The 18,128-nt window shown below is 42.5% G+C and overlaps 2 protein-coding genes across 3 annotated transcripts; both read right to left on the bottom strand.

Moving 5' to 3' along the window:
* Positions 1-12,701: 12,701 nt before the first annotated feature.
* On the bottom strand, positions 12,702-15,197 carry LOC109906468 (uncharacterized). The gene is made up of 6 exons (XM_031791976.1): positions 15,073-15,197; positions 14,558-14,911; positions 14,026-14,376; positions 13,807-13,938; positions 13,654-13,703; positions 12,702-13,526 (listed from the first exon to the last, which is right to left on the bottom strand). The coding sequence occupies exons 1-6, from the start codon at positions 15,113-15,115 to the stop codon at positions 13,401-13,403; spliced, it is 1,056 nt and encodes a 351-aa protein (XP_031647836.1). The 5' UTR covers positions 15,116-15,197; the 3' UTR covers positions 12,702-13,400.
* A 978-nt stretch (positions 15,198-16,175) lies between these two features.
* On the bottom strand, positions 16,176-18,128 carry LOC116353968 (uncharacterized). 2 transcript variants are annotated; one of them, XM_031791977.1, is made up of 6 exons: positions 18,004-18,128; positions 17,489-17,842; positions 16,957-17,307; positions 16,743-16,869; positions 16,590-16,639; positions 16,176-16,462 (listed from the first exon to the last, which is right to left on the bottom strand). In XM_031791977.1, coding segments are annotated over exons 1-5 (876 nt in total). In that variant the 5' UTR covers positions 18,047-18,128; the 3' UTR covers positions 16,176-16,462; positions 16,590-16,638. The 2 variants fall into 2 exon arrangements, with proteins under 2 accessions (XP_031647837.1, XP_031647838.1); XM_031791978.1 differs by having other exon boundaries at positions 16,182-16,462; positions 16,743-16,866.

The raw sequence follows: 18,128 nt of genomic DNA, 5'->3' as shown, positions 1-18,128 counted from the left end.
TCTCTCTCTCTCTCTCTCTCTCTCTCTCTCTCTCTCTCTCTCTCTCTCTCTCTCTCTCTCTCTCTCTCTTTCTCTCTCTCTCTCTCTCGGAGGACATGAGCCCTAGGACCATACCTCAAGACTACCTGGCCTGATGCATCTTTGCTGTCCCCATTCCTCCTGGTCATGCTGCTGCTTCAGTTTCTACTGTTCTGCCTGTGGCTATGGAACCCTGACCTGTTCACTGGATGTGCTACCTTGTCCCGGACCTGCTGTTTTGGACTCTCTCGCTTCCGCACCCGCTATCTCTAACTCTGAATGATCAGCTATGAAAAGCCAACTGACATTTACTCCTGAGGTGCTGTCATGTTGCACCCTCTACAACCACTGTGATTATTATTATCTGACCCTGCTTGTCATCTATGAACGTTTGAACATCTTGGCCATATTCTGTTATAATCTTCACCCAGTACAGCCAGAAGAGGACTGGCCACCCCCCAGAGCCTGGTTCCTCTCTAGGTTTCTTCCTAGGGTCTGGCATTTCTAGGAAGTTTTTCCTAGTCACTGTGCTTCTACATCTGCATTGCTTGCTGTTTGGGGTTTTAGGCTGGGTTTCTGTACAGCCCTATGTGACAGCGGCTGATGTAAAAAGGGCTTTATAAATACATTTAATTGATACAGTTATGGTCATATTTAAATGGTGTGCCAGGGAGAGCTATGTATGCGTCTCTGTGTGTGGAGTAAAGGTGATCTAGAGTGTTTTCGCATCTAGTTACGCAGGTGACATGCTAACAGATGTGAGGTAAAACAGATTTTACTTTTCCTGCATTAAAGGCTCTGGCCACTAGGAGCTCCGCCTCTGGGTGAGCATTTGGTTTGTATTGGTAAATAGTATGGTCTACACCTTATCATGGGGTATTCTAACTTAGGCGAGCAGAGCCTTGAGAATTCCTTAATATTAGATATTGTGCACCAGCTGACATTAACACAGAGACACCCCCTCTCCTCAGTTTCCCCAAAATCACTTATTACAAATTCAATGCCGGTGACTGTTATCAGCACCTCGCAACCCTGAGCTGCACACTCCACTCCTGTTCCTGCCTCTCAAACTCGCCCTGATAGGTTTCTAGGGAGGTTACTATGGGGCCGGACACTTGCCCACCCTCTTAACTATACAGGTCACACTGGCAGCGGCAGAGGCCCTGCCGTCCTCTGACTCTCTACCTGTCCCTGCATTAGGAGACCCTTCAGCAGCACTGAACCCACCTGCTGCTAACTCTGATGACTAGTCCAGCCCTAACCTGGGCCCATTGGGGGCCCCAGCCACACCACTGTCACCAGCTGTAGACAGTACAGCCTCAACTGACCCAGCCACAGCCCTGGTCCCATTCGGGGTGTCCAGGATGCCTAGCTCCAGTCCTGGTCCTGCTACCACTGAGCTCAACCTCCCAACCTGATTATGCCTTATTAAAAAACTTGTATGCCAAATTGTTAAATTAGGAGCACCTCTTGGTGCACCTATCCCTTTAGCGGGATAATTGTCATCAACTTCCGCTGAATTGCAGAGCACCAAATTCAAATTCAATTACTAAAACTATTTAATTTGCAATATAGCAAAACACAGCTTAGCTTGTTAATCCACCTGGTGTGTCAGATTTCAATAAAGCTTTTTGGCGAAAGCATAAACAAGCGTTTATGTAAGAACATCTCTCTCAGTAGACAAAATATCACAAACAGCTAGCAGCCAAGTAGATTGGTCACGAAAGTCAGAAAAGCAATAAATTAAATCGCTTACCTTTCATAATCTTCGGATGTTTGCACTCACGAGACTCCCAGTTACATAATAAATGTTCCTTTTGTTCCATAGAGATGATTTTTATATCCAAAATACCTCCATTTGTTTGGCGCGTTATATTCAGAAATTCACAAGCTCGAGCGGTCACGACATCGCAGACGAAAATTCCAAATAGTATCCTTAAAGTGCGTAGAAAGATGTCAAATGTTTTTTTATAATCAAACCTCAGGTTGTATTTACAATATATAATCGATAATATGTCAACCGGAATGTAGCTTCTTCCATAGGCGAGAGAAAGAAAATGGCTGTTGCGCATGAAAAACTCTGCTGGCACCCAGCCATCCACTGACGCGATGGGTTCTTTCTCACTCATTTTTCAAAATAAAAGCCTGAAACTATGTCTAAAGACTGTTCACAGCTTGAGGAAGCCATAGGAAAAGGAATCTGGTTGATATCCCTTTAAATGGAGCAAAGGCAGGCTATGGAACATGGAGTTTTCAAAATAGAAGCCACTTCCTGGTTTGATTTTCCTCAGGGTTTCGCCTGCAATATCAGTTCTGTTATACTCACAGACAATATTTTGACAGTTTTGGAAACTTTAGAGTGTTTTCTATCATAATCTGTCAATTATATACATGTTCTAGCATCTGATCCTGAGAAATAGGCTGTTTACTTTGGGAAAGTTATTTTTCCAAACATAAAAATAGTGCCACCTAGCTTCAAGAGGTTATCTAACCTCCAGACGAGCTTCAATGCCATACAAGTCTCCTTCCGTGGCCTCCAATTGCTCTCACATACAAGTAAAACTAAATGCATGCTATTCAACCGACCGCTGCCCGCACCTGTCCGCAGCATCACTACTCTGGATGGTTCTGACTTCTACAAATACCTAGCTGTCTCGTTAGACTGTAAACTCTCCTTCCAGACTCACATTAAGCATCTCCAATCCAAAATTAAGTCTAGAATCGGCATCCTATATCGCAACAAAGCATCCTTCACTCATGCTCCCAAGCATACCCTCGTAAAACTGACCATCCTACCGATCCTCGACTTTGGCGATGTAATTTACAAAATTGCCTCCAACACTCTACTCAACAAATTGGATGCAGTCTATCACCAGTTTGTCACCAAAGCCCCATATACTACCCACCACTGGGACCAGTACGCTCTCGTTGGCTGGCCCTCGCTTCATACTTGCCGCCAAACCCACTAGCTCCAGGTCATCTACAAGTCTCTGCTAGGTAAAGCCCCGCCTAATTTCAGCTGACTGGTCACCATATCAGCACCCACCCGTAGCACACGCTCCAGCAGGTATATCTCACTGGTCACCCCCAAAGCCAATTCTTCCTTTGGCTGCCTTTCCTTCCATTTCTCTGCTGCCAATGACTGGAACGAACTGAAAAAATCACTGAAGCTGGAGACTCTCATCTCCCTCACTAACTTAAGCACCAGCTGTCAGAGCAGCTCACAGATCACTGCACCTGTACATAGCCCATCTGTAAATAGCCCATCTGTAAATAGCCCATTCAACTACCACATCCCCATACTGTATTTATTTATTTATCTTGCTCCTTTGCAGACCAGTATCTCTACTTGCACATTCAGCTTCTGCACATCTACCATTCCAGTGTTTAATTCCTATATTGTAATTACTTCGCCACCATTGCCTATTTCATGTGTAACTTCCATAGGCGAGAGAATGTTGTTCTATGTGTCAAACTGCTTTGCTCTATCTTGGCCAGGTCGCAGTTGTAAATGAGAACTTGTTCTCAACTAGCCTACCTGGTTAAATAAAGGTTAAAATAAAATATGTGGGGGAAACACTTAAAGAATGAAACACGTACTTTTAGTCAGTCATACATTCCCTGTATATAATTTACAGAAACATGCACTAACTGATGTGTAACACCCGAGAGTACATGGCTGACATGACACCCCAGCTTATTAACTAATGCATGTGACACATTTTATGTAGTCTGTTTCATTCTCTGGTTAGTGCTGTTCTCATAGGAAGCAATCTATCAGAGGGAGGATCCTCCTCTATTGCTCTCCTTCTGACAGAGCATCCTGCAGTAGTCTTCTAAGACTTGTCTGATTGAGAATGTACTGAAAGTTCGCCCATGACATCATCATAAACTGGCCCCTCCCCCTGAGCTGATGAATCTAGAACTAATGTATCACACATGAGTCGGTTCACTCAGAGAGTTCAAATACGGTTCATCAGCAGTTCTCTGTGGCGTGTAACTGATTTCAGGTAACTAAATATATTTTAGAGTCAGTTTAATAAATAACTGTTTTGCTGTGGCTGTAAACTGTCAGGGGCAACATGAATCACAAGTAAAGATAGGGAGAACAACAGTGACACCACAAAGACATCCTGCTGAAAACCACATAGAGACAGAGAAACAGAGAGCAGGTAGGAGGGTCCTGTGTGCACAAAGCCAGCAGGGCCACCTGACCAAAGCATAGATACGACCTTGTCTTGGGCTTACAGTAGACTGCAGAGTACCTGTTAACTTGTTCACTGTGTGGGGGTGGGTGTGAATGACATGCTATCAACACAACTAAAAGAGGACAACACATTACAGAGGAGAGATGACGTGAATAAATAGGTTTTCTCCCATCCTTATTCAAATACTCTGGAACTCGATACAAAATTACACACAAACACATGAGTCATTGTCTTTGTCATATAGAGAGCACTCTACTACCCATTTTTATTTTGAATGATTGTGTGGCTCCTCCTGGTAACTAAGCTACACTTTATAATAACTTATTTGATGTTAGTAGCAATGATCCAGTGATGATGACTACCTAGCCTGATGGATGCAAGTAACTCTATGATGCTGAAATATAGGTGTGTTTTTCCCATGTACTAAAGGTGTATATTACATTTTTATAGATTGTTAACAGCAACACAATGTATTTGTTGGGCCTTTGTTGACAGATATTATGACTATACAGATGATCTATCACAGGAAAGTACATTTTCAATGATTCTTAGTGAACAATTTGAACATTTTGACAATTCTAAAAGTTGCTGACAACTCTACTGTTCAGGCAGTTATGGGGACTTCCTTGTACACTGCTGCACCCTATTGAAATATAATTGAAGTGCAGTACTTCAAGCTGCACATATGCATATTCACATTTTGTATTGTTTGTGAAAACGTCTCAGTTACAATGTTTACATTGCAAAGCAAAGGTAACTGAACTAAATTAATTTCACCCCGTAGCACCCACTTCTGTCATCATTAAGTGCTTTGAGTGTCTAGTTAAGGATCAGATCACCCCTACCTTACCTGACACCCTAGACCCACAGCAAATTGCTTACCGCCCCAATAGATCCACAGGCAATGCAATCACCATCGCACTGCATACTGCCCTATCCCATCTAGACAAGAGGAATGCCTTCGTCAGAATGCTGTTCATTGACTATATCTCAGCCTTCAACACCATAGTACCCTTTAAGCTCATCATTAAGCTTGGGGCCCTGGGTCTGAATCCCGCCCTGTGCAATTGGGTCCTGGACTTCCTGACAGGCTGACCCCAGGTGGTGAAGGTAGGAAAAAAGACCTCCACATCGCTGATCCTCAACACAGGTGCCTCACTAGGGTGCATGTCAGCCCCCTGTACTCCCTATTCACCTATGACTGTGTGGCCACACACACCTCCAACTCAATCATCATGTTTGCAGATGACACAACAGTAGTAGGCTTGATTACCAACAATGACAAGACAGTCTACAAGGAGGATGTGAGGGCTCTGACGGAGTGGTGCCAGGAAAATAACCTCTGCCTCAATGTAAACAAAACGAAGGAGCTGATCATGGACCTCAGGAAAAAGCAGAGGGAGCATGCCCCTATCCACATTGCCGGGATCGCACAACTGAGAGCATCCTGTCGGGCTATATCAGTGACTAGTATGGCAACTGCACTGCACACAACCACAGGGTTCTCCTTAGGGTGGTGCGGTCTTCCCAGCCCATCACCGGGGCCACACTGCCTGCCCTCCAGGACACCTACAGCACCCGATGTCACAGGAAGGGCAAAAAGATCATCAAGGACATCAACCACCCGAGCCACGGCCTTTTCACCCCGCTATCTTCCAGACGGCGAGGTCAGTACAGGTGCATCAAAGCTGTGACCGAGAGACTGAAAAACAGCTTCTATCTCAAGGCCATCAGACTTTTAAATAGCCATCACTAGCCAGCTGCCACCCGGTTAGTCAACGCTGCACCTTAGAGGCTGCTTCCCTATATACATAGACATGGAATCACTAGTCACTTAAATAATGTTTACATACTGCTTTACTCATCTCATATGTATTTACTGTATTCTATCCTTCTGTATTTTATTCAATGCCACTCCGACATTGCTCATCCTAAAATTAATTAATTAATTATTTTACGTTTAGATTTGCGTATTGTTATGAATTGTTAGATACTACTGCACTGTTGGAGCTAGGAACACAAGCATATCGCTACACCCGCAATAACATATGCTAAATATGTGCATGTGACCAATACAATTTGATTTGGTATGATTTGATATTTAGATGATCTTTTCAACAATATCAGCTCTCTTCAAAATATACTCAGGTAAAAAGTCTATTTTTAGTTCAGGCTTTTCTTAAGAAGAGAGGGAGTTGTGCTCTTAGTGACATGGATGTTTGTGGTTTTGATTCACTGAGGTGTGTGAAGACCGTGTGTGGTGAGGACTGATGGTCATTACTGGGGGTTAGAGATAAGTTAAACTGAGTGGAAAATCTAATTAGGGCCGGAGAGATGTGATGCAGGAAACAGCTTAAAAAATAGTTTAAGACAACTAAAGTGTTAGTCAATAGAATGTACTCTATGCATGATACTATGTGCATTATGTAATCAGGATGCAATGTCCCTGCAAACTTCAAAATCACATGCACCGAATACAACCTTACGGTAAAGTGCTTCCTTACAAGCCCTCAGTTTAAAGAAAATTATAAAAAGGAAGAAATAAAAGTAACAAATAATTAAAGAGCAACAGTAAAATAACAGTAGTGAGGTTGTATACAGAGGGTACCGGTACAGAGTCAATGTGCAGGGGCACCGGTTAGTCGAGGTAATATGTACATGTAGGTAGAGTTATTAAAGTGAATATGCATAGATTTACTAGGCAAAGCAGTTAAGAACAAATTCTTATTCACAATTAAGGTCTAGGAACAGTGGGTTAACTGCCTTGTTCAGGGGAGAACAACAGATTTTTACCTTGTCAGCTCGAGGATTTGATCTAGGAACTCTTCGGCAACAAGCCCAACACTAACCACTAGGCTACCTGCCGCCCCATAGATAACAACAGAGTAGCAGCAGCGTAAAAAAGGGGGAGGCAATGCAAACAGTCTGGGTAGCCATTTGATTAGATGTTCAGGAGTCTTTTGACTTGGGGGTATAAGCTGTTTAGAAGCATTTTGGACATAGACTTGGTGCTCCAGTAATGCTTGCCACACGCTAGCGAAGAGAACAGTCTATGTCTAGGGAGGCTGGAGACTTTGACCATTTTAGGGCCTTCCTCTGACACCGCCTGGTATAGAGGTCCTGGATGGCAGGAAGTTGGCCCCAGTGATGTACTGGGCTGTATGCACTAGCCCATGTAGGGCCTTGCCATACCAGGCAGTGATGCAACCCATCAGGATGCTCTCGATGGTGCAGCTGTAGAACCTTTTGATGATCTGAGGACCCATGCCAAATCTTTTCAGTCTCTTGAGGGGAAATAGGTTTGTCGTGCCCTCATCATGACGGTCTTGGTGTGCTTGGACCATGTTAGTTTGTTGGTGATGTGGATGCCAAGGAACATGAAGCGCTCATCTTGCTCCATCAATGAGAATGGGGGCGTTTTCCTGTAGTCCACAATCATCTCTTTTGTCTTGATCACGTTGAGGGAGAGGTTTGTGTCCTTGCACCACACGGTCTGTTCTCTGACCTCCTCCTTGTAGACTGTCTCATCATTGTTGGTCGATCAGGCCTAGCACTGTTGTGTCATCAGCATACTTAATGATGCTGTTGGTGTCGTGCCTGGTCATGCAGTCATGATTGAACAGGGAGTACAGGATGGGACTGAGCACACACCCCTGAGGGGCCCCTGTGTTGAGGATCAGCGTGGTGGATGTGTTGTTACCTACCTTTACCACCTGGGGGCGGCCCATCAGGAAGTCCAGGATCCAGTTGCAGAGGGAGGTTTTCAGTCCCATGGTTCTTAGCTTAGTGATGAGCTTTGAGGGCACTATGGTGTTGAACACTGAGATGTCATCAATGAATAGCATTCTCACATAGATGTTCCTTTTTGTCCAGATGTGAAAGGGCAGTGTGGAGTGCAATAGAGATAGCATAATCTGTGGATCTGTTGGGGCAGTATGCAAATTGGAGTGGGTCTAAGGTTTCTGGGATAATACTGTTGATGTGAGCCATGGCCATCCTTTCAAAGCACTTCATGACTAAAGACGTGAGTGCTATGGGACGGTAGTCATTTAGGCAGGTTACCTTAGTGTTCTTGGGCAGAGGGGCACCCGAATGTCGGAAGACCTGCTTTCCCTTCCCTGTGGTTCCACGTCACTTGAGAGTCCTAGGGTTGCCCTTCAGCCAACATCCCGGGGGTATACCAGGATCTTTAGGAGGTTTTTTTCCAAGACCCGCGCCACCTGTCTCCTTCCTTATTGCCCCTGGGACAGTGCTATGGACATGCTTGCAGGCTCTGCGTCTCCGCATCTACCCTCTGTTGGTGGCTGAAACTAAGACTGTGTAGGAGTACATCGAGGAGGCTCTCGAGCAGGGTTTAATTCACACATCCACCTCCCCTGCCTTGGCACTCTCCTTCTTCGTGACCAAGAAAGACGGAGGGTTGCGGGGCCCGTATTTTTTTGGCCAAGTTGGACCTGCGGAGTGTCTACAATTTGATCTGCTTTCAGTACGATGTCTGGTCACTACGAGTACTTAGTGATGCCTTTTGGATTAGCCAATGCTCCGTCAGTGTTCCAGGCATTCGTCAATGAGGTTTTCTGGGACATGCTTGGACTCCAGGTGATCGTGTATATTGATGACATCCTTGCCTACACATCTACCTTGGAGAATCACAACACTCATGAACAAGTAGTCCTGGAATGCCTCCTGGCCAACCACCTGTACGTCAGAGCGGAGAAGTGCCAATTCCATCAGGAGGATGTCTTCTTTTTGGGTTACCAGATCGGCCCACAAGGAGTCATGATGGATTAAAAGAAGATGGGATGCTGTTACAATAGTTACAATATTTTGGGGGATTTGCAACTTCTACAGCTGATTTCAATTGTTTTATTTAACCTTTATTTAACTGGGCAAGTCAGTTAAGAACAAATTCTTATTTATAATGACAGCCTACCAAAAAGCAAAAGGCCTCCTGCGATTAAAAAGGGTCTGGGATTAAAAAGGAAAAATAAATCAAATATAAAAATAGGACAAAACGCACATCACGACAAGAGAGACAGCACTACATAAAGAGAGACCTAAGACAACAATATAGCAATGCATCAACACATGACAACACAGCATGGTAGCAACACAACATGACAACATGGTAGGATCACAACATGGTAGCAGCACAAACATGGTACAAACATTATTGGGCACAGACAACAACACAAAGGGCAAGAAGGTGGAGACAACAATACATCACACGAATCAGCCACAACTGTCAGTAAGAGTGTCCCTGATTGAGTCTTTGAATGAAGAGATTGAGATAAAACAGTCCAGTTTGAGTGTTTGTTGCAGCTCGTTCCAGTCGCTAGCTGCAGCGAACTGAAAAGATGAGCGACCCAGGTATGTGTGTGCTTTGGGTCCTTTAACAGAATGAGACTGGCAGAAAAGGGTGTTGTATGTGGAGGGTGAGGGCTGCAGTAGATATCTCAGATAGGGGGGAGTGAGCCCGAAGAGGGTTTTATAAATTAGCATCAACCAGTGGGTCTTTCGACGGATATACAGAGATGACCAGTTTACAGAGGAGTATAGAGTGCAGTGATGTGTCCTATAAGGAGCATTGGTGGCAAATCTGATGGCTGAATGGTAAAGAACATCTAGCGGTTCTGTCACGCCTTGGTCTTAGTATTTTGTGTTTTCTTTAATTATTTGTTCAGGCCAGGGTGTGACATGGGTTTATTGTGTTGTCGTATTGGGGTTTTTGTAGGCATTGGGATTGTGGCTGATTAGGGGTGTGTCTAGCATAGGCTTGGCTGCCTGAGGTGGTTCTCAATCAGAGTCAGGTGATTCCCGTTGTCTCTGATTGGGAACCATATTTAGGTAGCCTGGGTTTCACTGTGTGTTTGTGGGTGATTGTTCCTGTCTCTGTGTAGTTTCACGAGATAGGCTGTAATAGGTTTTCGCGTTCCGTTTGTTGTTTTGTTTATATATAGTTATTTCATGTATCGCTATTCTTCATTAAAAGACATGAGTAACCACCATGCTGCATTTCGGTCCGACTCTCCTTCAACAGACGAACGCCGTTACAGGTTCGAGTGCACCCTTACCTGCCGATCTATAAATTATGTCTCCGTAATCTAGCATGGGTAAAATGGTCATCTGAATCAGCGTTAGTTTGGCAGCAGGGGTGAAAAAGGAATGATTACTATAGAGGAAACCAAGTCTAGATTTAACTTTAGCCTGCCTGAGAGAAGAATAGTGTACCGTCTAGCCATACTCCCAAGTACTTGTATGAGGTGACTACCTCAAGCTTTAAACCCTGAGAGGTAGTAATCACACCTTACCAAACCACATGACCTTTGTTTTGGAGGTGTTCAGACAAGGTTAAGGACAGAGAAAGCTTGTTGAACACGAAGAAATCTTTTTGTTGAGCATTTAGCACAATATCCGGAGAGGGTCCAGCTGAGTATAATACTGTATCATCTGCATATACATGGATGAGAGAGCTTCCTACTGCATGAGCTATGTTGTTGATGTAAATTGAGAAGAGTGTGGGGCCTAGGATCGAGCCTTGGAGTACGCCCTTGGTGACAGGCAGTGGCATGTTCGTTATCATTAAACTCACTAACTGCACCTGCTTCCTGACTCCTTGTGTCTATGTTACAGTAGGTCCCAATGTCCTCTTGCTTTGTGGCCGAAATATTGAGGTGAAATGTATTTTTGCCAGCCATCACAGTGAATCACCCATCATCAAATTTATTGTAGAATAGCACATCCCTCAGGTACTTAGAAGATTTAGCAATGTACTGAAGCACTGATGTTGTACCATACCATGTAGTTTATGTTCTCACTTGTCATGTGTCGTTCAATAGTCACATTGTCGCCCAGCTTTGCTTTCTGAGAAGACGTGGGATAAACAATAACTGGTGTTTGAGATGCTACTGAAAAACAACTATTTACTGCATTTAAAACATTTACCAAATGCCTATGGTAAACACTTTAATTGTATAGTAAGCATGTATAACATTAGTCAATTGAGCTAATGTTACTTCCATGCTTTCCAGAAAGGTGAGGAGCTTATTAATCTTTTATGCTCCTTCAAGGGATGAGACTGACCTGTGTAAAATGCAGTCTCTCTTCAGAAAATAATGGAAACTTGCATTTGCGATCATTGGTTCATCTCAGGTACCGTCTGTTTTTGATGGTCAAATTTGATTGGCTGAACACTCGATAGAACGCTCAGTAGGCCACGAATGGAACAAACACTGTCCTCTTATTTTGTTGTACAGCTTGATTCTGTGTTGCACAACTTTATCACATAGCAAATGTGAATATGTCGATGTTCAGGTTTATTTTTTCAACAATGTCACTACTGTTGATATGTCCTTTATTAGGTCTAACTACAGTTCATACTGTCTGCAATACTATGTACTGCAGCTGGCCAACAGAAGGCTTGTCCACTCAAAGTAAGAGACACAACACAAGAAGAGTCAGTGGATCCCTTTACTTAATGTTTTTCTTGCCATTGTGGTCCATGGGAGTCATACAGTAGTTGAGACCTGGTTGGCCACATGTTATGACACTGTCATCCTCTAGGGACACTATGACTTCCACACAGTCACTTAGTAACACAGAGAAACAATTTATTTTCTATTGTATTGACGGATAAAATCCCTTGGGTTATATAATTAGGAGGCTCTTTCTTCTTGGCCCGATGATGATGATACTTTACATCACACTTCAAACCACGGTTTGTGTTTAACTACGGACTTCAGATCTCCATGTCTAATTCCCTAATAAATAGTTAATTTAGTTTTTTCACAGATTTCAGTTGACTATATATAGAGAACTAGCTACCTCATAAAAATAGTATTATATTGTTGATCAAAAGGACAACATGAAGAGCAAAAGAGTATGTGATACAACTGACTGACTCCACTGAGACATCCTGCTGAAACCACACAGAGAGACAGAGAGAGAAAGACACAGAGAGAGAGAGACATAGAGGGTCCTGTGTAGAAGGCCAACAGGCCTTAAAGTGTAGATGGCCTCAGCCGTGGGTATTTTTCACAGCAGACTGCAGAAAACCTGTAAATATTTTGCTGTGTATGTGAAGGTTTGTGTGGCATGCAATCTGTAGGCCTATGTCTTAAAGAGAAAACAAAGAAGAAAACCTCCTACACTTTCACTATGAGTAATTATGTTGAAAGAGGCCTATGTTATTTAATGTAACATGATGCAAGGGACTACCTGACTTCACATAAATGAGAAGACATTGACCTTTACATTGTGAGCACTGTGTGAAGAGACCATTGGTGCACTAAGGGGCATGAACAGTACTCTGGCCCTGAGAGGAAAAGTAGTGTGTTGCTGCAGGTCAGTCTTCCTGTGTTAAAGGTCTATGAAAGGTTAGTTTCCAATATTGGAAAGTCACTGTAACACCCTCCACTATGACCACAGAGGTGTGTGAACAGAATGCATGAGTTCAAATTATTAAAATATATTTGGTTTAACAGTTGAAAATGATTTATTTATTTTTCTTGACAAATGCAAATCAAATGTAAAATAAGTTTGACAGAGAAGCAATGCATGAAATTATGCATACTTTGTATTACATTAACAAAAGCGTTAACAACTGATTTCATAACCTTTTTCTGCATATCCATTCATAGAATTAGCTAATGAAGCTAGAGCTAGTTAAAGAGCTAACTAGTATGAAGGGGAAAGTATTTAATTAATCCAGTACTACTTGTCAATCCCTGATCTGTTTTACCTGTATTTGTGCTTGTCGCCACCCCCCTCCAGATGTCGCCCATCTTCCCCATTATCCCCTGTGTATTTATACCTGTGTTCTCTGTTTTTCTGTTGCCAGTTCATTTTGTTTATGAAACCTACCAGCATTTGTTCCCCTGCTCCTGTCTATTTATTGCTCCTTATACCTAGTCCTTCCCGGTTTTGACCTTTCTGCCTGCCCTGACCCTGAGCCTGCCTGCCATTCTATACCTTGCCCTACCTCACTGGATTATTGACCCCTGCCTGCCCTGACCCTGAGACGGCATTGACCCCTGCCATTCTGAACCTGTTCCACCTTCTCTGGATTACTGACCCCTGTCTGCCTTTGACCTGTCGTTTGCCTGCCACTCTATTAGAAATAAACTTTTGTTTCTTCGACACTGTCTGCATCTGGGTCATACCTGAAAAGTGATACTACTGTCTAATTCCAGAGTACATGACCACTGTCTCTTCCTCCATGTTTCCTCTCTGTCTTCTAGACCTGTTCTTCTTGTTGCTCAGAGGCAGAGCTACGTAATGGAGACTGTCTGCATCTTGGCTCTGTGAAGAACACAATTGTTTTGTTGATATTAAGTGTATTACATTTTGCACAATTTGGTAAAGCAAGCCAAGTCTAATAATGTGTATTTGTATAAGACATGCAACGTAAAAAAATATTTCCTCTTACCCCTGCATCTGACCGGGAAATTGTAGGACCTCTTGTCTGAGAGACCAGTTCTGAGAAAAAAAGACACAAAACACTATAGATACGGCCACATCTTCCAGTTTTTCTACATATAGAGATGGTGACATCAACGAAAAGCAACTTTTAATCACTTACCACTGCACTGCAGACATGTTGTCTTCTTCATCTTGTAAATCATACAGGCAAGGAGAATGATCAAGATAAACGCAAAGGCCAATGCTATGGCCAGGCAGTATACAAAGAGAAGAGGGTCTACACTCCCGCCTGCTGAAATTTTTGAAAAAATAGAAGACACTCAGAATAGCAACCATATGTATAGGAGATATGAACAACAATGAAAGCTGTTTAACCTACCCTCAATATCCAGCTTGGTCCCATTCCCAAACAGTATCTCCCCACATGAGGCCACAGCACAATAGTAAGTCCCAGAATCAGAGAGGCTGAGGTTCCTCTTGGGGAGGTTGTAGACACAGCTCTGTGTCGGAGACCCAGCTTCAAGGCTCTTTTCACACTGATCACTCCTTTCTCCATGGGTGTAAATGATTCCTGGATGGGATTCTCCTGAGCCATGTCTGAACCAATAGACACTGTGTTCTCCTGCACAGATCTCAGTGTGGATTGTACAGTTCAGAGTCACAGAGTCTCCTGGCTGGACTGACTCAGACACAGGCTGATGTATAACAGGCATATTTCTGGAACCTGAATCTGACAAGAAGGCCAATAAACCAATTTCATCTCTCTGGAACATCTCTGTAGCAAGTGTTGTAAATTTAAATCTAGATTTAGTTTAATTAAGAGAATACATAATATTTACACTATTTACACTATATATCTGTAAATTCAGATTTATCGTAATATCGTATCGTAATAATAACTTTCTCTTTACCTTTTATGATGAGAATGAATCCTTGTCCAAACTCCACCATGTATCCATAAGCACTTCCACAGTAGTATGTGCCTGAATCAGAGAGTTCCACGTCTGTGATCATTAGATTATTTTTTCCTTGGCCACCTTCCACTGAGAAGCGAGGGTTACCCTTAAACTCATGGTAAAATGTTGCATTCCTGGCATACTTATAGATGGTTGAGATGAGCTGAGGAACATTTCCAAAAGGTTGCTTGTAAAAGGAGAACATTATTCCCATGTCGCCTGCATTGAAGCAACGCAAAACCACTGTGTCTCCAACGTTGCCTGAAATGAGACCAATCTCCTGACTGATGGATGAGGATTCAGTCCCAGCTACCCCATGAATTAGAGAACATGAAAATATATTAGCTGTTACATACCTTAAATACAACTTTGGATTCTCAAAGTGTCTGTAGAACAATAATGGGATACATTGTGTCTTCAAATCAAGTTTGGACATCACATTAGCAGAGAAATATAAAATATTGACTTACCCATCTCTACAAGAAGTGGAAATATCAGACACAGTGCGATCATCTTTAAAGTTGTCAGCTCTTCACAACTTGGGTCTTGAGTGGAAAGAGTCCACCCATGTAGACAACACTTCAACAATGGAGTTACAGGTGATTGGTCGAACTGGACCGCATCATATTTGTTGACGCCTCATTCAGGCAACATTGTTGTCTTTACATGTATCTTGTACAGTTCAGAGTCACAGAATTGTCCAAAAGGTAGAATCTCAAAGTTTTGTACAAATTGAGCACACATTTTTTAAGTATGGTTTCCCTTATTCTTTATCACTGCATCTGCTGCTGTCTATGAGACTCAAATGTGACCTTTTTGGATCATGCATGCTATGACACTGTCATCCACTAGGGCTTCTATCACCACACAGTCAATTCACTTCACCTCACAAAAACATCTACGAAAAACATATAACAAACATAGCAAATACGATACAGTATTCTTTTAGTGATCTCTCATCAAGATGTACACTTAGTAGAATAGATGGATAGTATGCCCTCCCATGATATTGTTATTGAGTAAGTCCATGGTTCTAGTGGCCTAACATCACACTTAAAATCAGGGATTGTGTTTGAATGAGAATACTGTACTGATCACTACATCAAATAATCCAACATAATACATAGCTCACAGTTGACTTGGTATAGATAAACTGCCTCGTCAAAATAGTTGGTTTATTGTTGCAAAAATGGTCCATTTGAATTTGAAGTAGTAAGACCTACAGTATGAGAGAACTAAGAGTTCTGAGAAATCTGGCTGAAAACCACAGAAATAGAGAAACAGAGGGAGATAGAGAGTGAGAGAGAGACATAGAGAGACACGTAGTGAGAAAGAGCGAGGGAGAGAGAGTGAAAAGAGCATAGAGACAAAGGAATTGTTTGCCTGAGGCCAGCAGGCCCTAACATATAGCATAGAGACATCCTCATCTTGTGTTCATCACAGACCACAGAGTAACTGTAAATCAGTTGCTTGGTGTGTGAGGGTGTATAAGTGGCATGAGAGGGGAAAACAATTTTCAACACGACAACATCAAGATGCCTGAGTATGGCCCAAAGAAATACATTCAACTTCCTTTGTCTTGATTATTGTTGAAAGCTTTATTCATCTTATCACAAGCAAGTCGATATGAAATGGCAGAGAAGCAACACATTTCTTGTATTAGTTGCTACAGTTAAAATAACAAAGCTAATACAGTTAATTAAGAGCTCATGAATTTTAATTGACATCTGTTTTATTGTTCTACTGTCTGATCCCAGAGTACACCGTCTCTTCCTCCATGTTGCTTCTCTGTCTTCTAGACCTGTTCTTCTTGTTGCTCAGAGGCAGAGCTACGTAATGGAGACTGTCTGCATCTTGGCTCTGTGAAGAACACAATTGTTTTGTTGATATTAAGTGTATTACATTTTGCACAATTTGGTAAAGCAAGCCAAGTCTAATAATGTGTATTTGTATAAGACACGCAACGTAAAAAAATATTTCCTCTTACCCCTGCATCTGACCGGGAAATTGTAGGACCTCTTGTCTGAGAGACCAGTTCTGAGAAAAAAAGACACAAAACACTATAGATACGGCCACATCTTCCAGTTTTTCTACATATAGAGATGGTGACATCAACGAAAAGCAACTTTTAATCACTTACCACTGCACTGCAGACATGTTCTTCATCTTGTAAATCATACAGGCAAGGAGAATGATCAAGATAAACGCAAAGGCCAATGCTATGGCCAGGCAGTATACAAAGAGAAGAAGGTCTACACTCCCGCCTGCTGAAAAAAATAAATAAATAGAAGACACTCAGAATAGCAACCACATGTATAGGAGATATGAACAACAATGAAAGCTGTTTAACCTACCCTCAATATCCAGCTTGGTCCCATTCCCAAACAGTATCTCCCCACATGAGGCCACAGCACAATAGTAAGTCCCAGAATCAGAGAGGCTGAGGTTCCTCTTGGGGAGGTTGTAGACACAGCTCTGTGTCGGAGACCCAGCTTCAAGGCTCTTTTCACACTGATCACTCCTTTCTCCATGGGTGTAAATGATTCCTGGATGGGATTCTCCTGAGCCATGTCTGAACCAATAGACACTGTGTTCTCCTGCACAGGTCTCAGTGTGGATTGTACAGTTCAGAGTCACAGAGTCTCCTGGCTGGACTGACTCAGACACAGGCTGATGTATAACAGGCATATTTCTGGAACCTGAATCTGACAAGAAGGCCAATAAACCAATTTCATCTCTCTGGAACATCTCTGTAGCAAGTGTTGTAAATTTAAATCTAGATTTAGTTTAATTAAGAGAATACATAATATTTACACTATTTACACTATATATCTGTAAATTCAGATTTATCGTAATATCGTATCGTAATAATAACTTTCTCTTTACCTTTTATGATGAGAATGAATCCTTGTCCAAACTCCACCATGTATCCATAAGCACTTCCACAGTAGTATGTGCCTGAATCAGAGAGTTCCACGTCTGTGATCATTAGATTATTTTTTCCTTGGCCACCTTCCACTGAGAAGCGAGGGTTACCCTTAAACTCATGGTAAAATGTTGCATTCCTGGCATACTTATAGATGGTTGAGATGAGCTGAGGAACATTTCCAAAAGGTTGCTTGTAAAAGGAGAACATTATTCCCATGTCGCCTGCATTGAAGCAACGCAAAACCACTGTGTCTCCAACGTTGCCTGAAATGAGACCAATCTCCTGACTGATGGATGAGGATTCAGTCCCAGCTACCCCATGAATTAGAGAACATGAAAATATATTAGCTGTTACATACCTTAAATACAACTTTGGATTCTCAAAGTGTCTGTAGAACAATAATGGGATACATTGTGTCTTCAAATCAAGTTTGGACATCACATTAGCAGAGAAATATAAAATATTGACTTACCCATCTCTACAAGAAGTGGAAATATCAGACACAGTGCGATCATCTTTAAAGTTGTCAGCTCTTCACAACTTGGGTCTTGAGTGGAAAGAGTCCACCCATGTAGACAACACTTCAACAATGGAGTT

Source organism: Oncorhynchus kisutch, linkage group LG16, assembly GCF_002021735.2.
Source record: "Oncorhynchus kisutch isolate 150728-3 linkage group LG16, Okis_V2, whole genome shotgun sequence".
Classification (NCBI taxonomy): domain Eukaryota; kingdom Metazoa; phylum Chordata; class Actinopteri; order Salmoniformes; family Salmonidae; genus Oncorhynchus; species Oncorhynchus kisutch.
This window is presented reverse-complemented; position numbering and strand designations above follow the sequence as displayed.

What these genes read in the sequence shown, in the direction of transcription:
- LOC116353968 (XM_031791977.1), bottom strand. Translation starts at nt 18,046, where the DNA reads ATGATCGCACTGTGTCTGATATTTCCACTTCTTGTAGAGATGG. An exon ending in TCCACTTCTTGTAGAGATGG is followed by an intron (nt 17,843 to 18,003) that starts GTAAGTCAATAT and finishes TTCATGGGGTAG; the next exon opens with CTGGGACTGAATCCTCATCC. An exon ending in ATTCATTCTCATCATAAAAG is followed by an intron (nt 17,308 to 17,488) that starts GTAAAGAGAAAG and finishes CCTTCTTGTCAG; the next exon opens with ATTCAGGTTCCAGAAATATG.
- LOC109906468 (XM_031791976.1), bottom strand. Translation starts at nt 15,115, where the DNA reads ATGATCGCACTGTGTCTGATATTTCCACTTCTTGTAGAGATGG. An exon ending in TCCACTTCTTGTAGAGATGG is followed by an intron (nt 14,912 to 15,072) that starts GTAAGTCAATAT and finishes TTCATGGGGTAG; the next exon opens with CTGGGACTGAATCCTCATCC. An exon ending in ATTCATTCTCATCATAAAAG is followed by an intron (nt 14,377 to 14,557) that starts GTAAAGAGAAAG and finishes CCTTCTTGTCAG; the next exon opens with ATTCAGGTTCCAGAAATATG.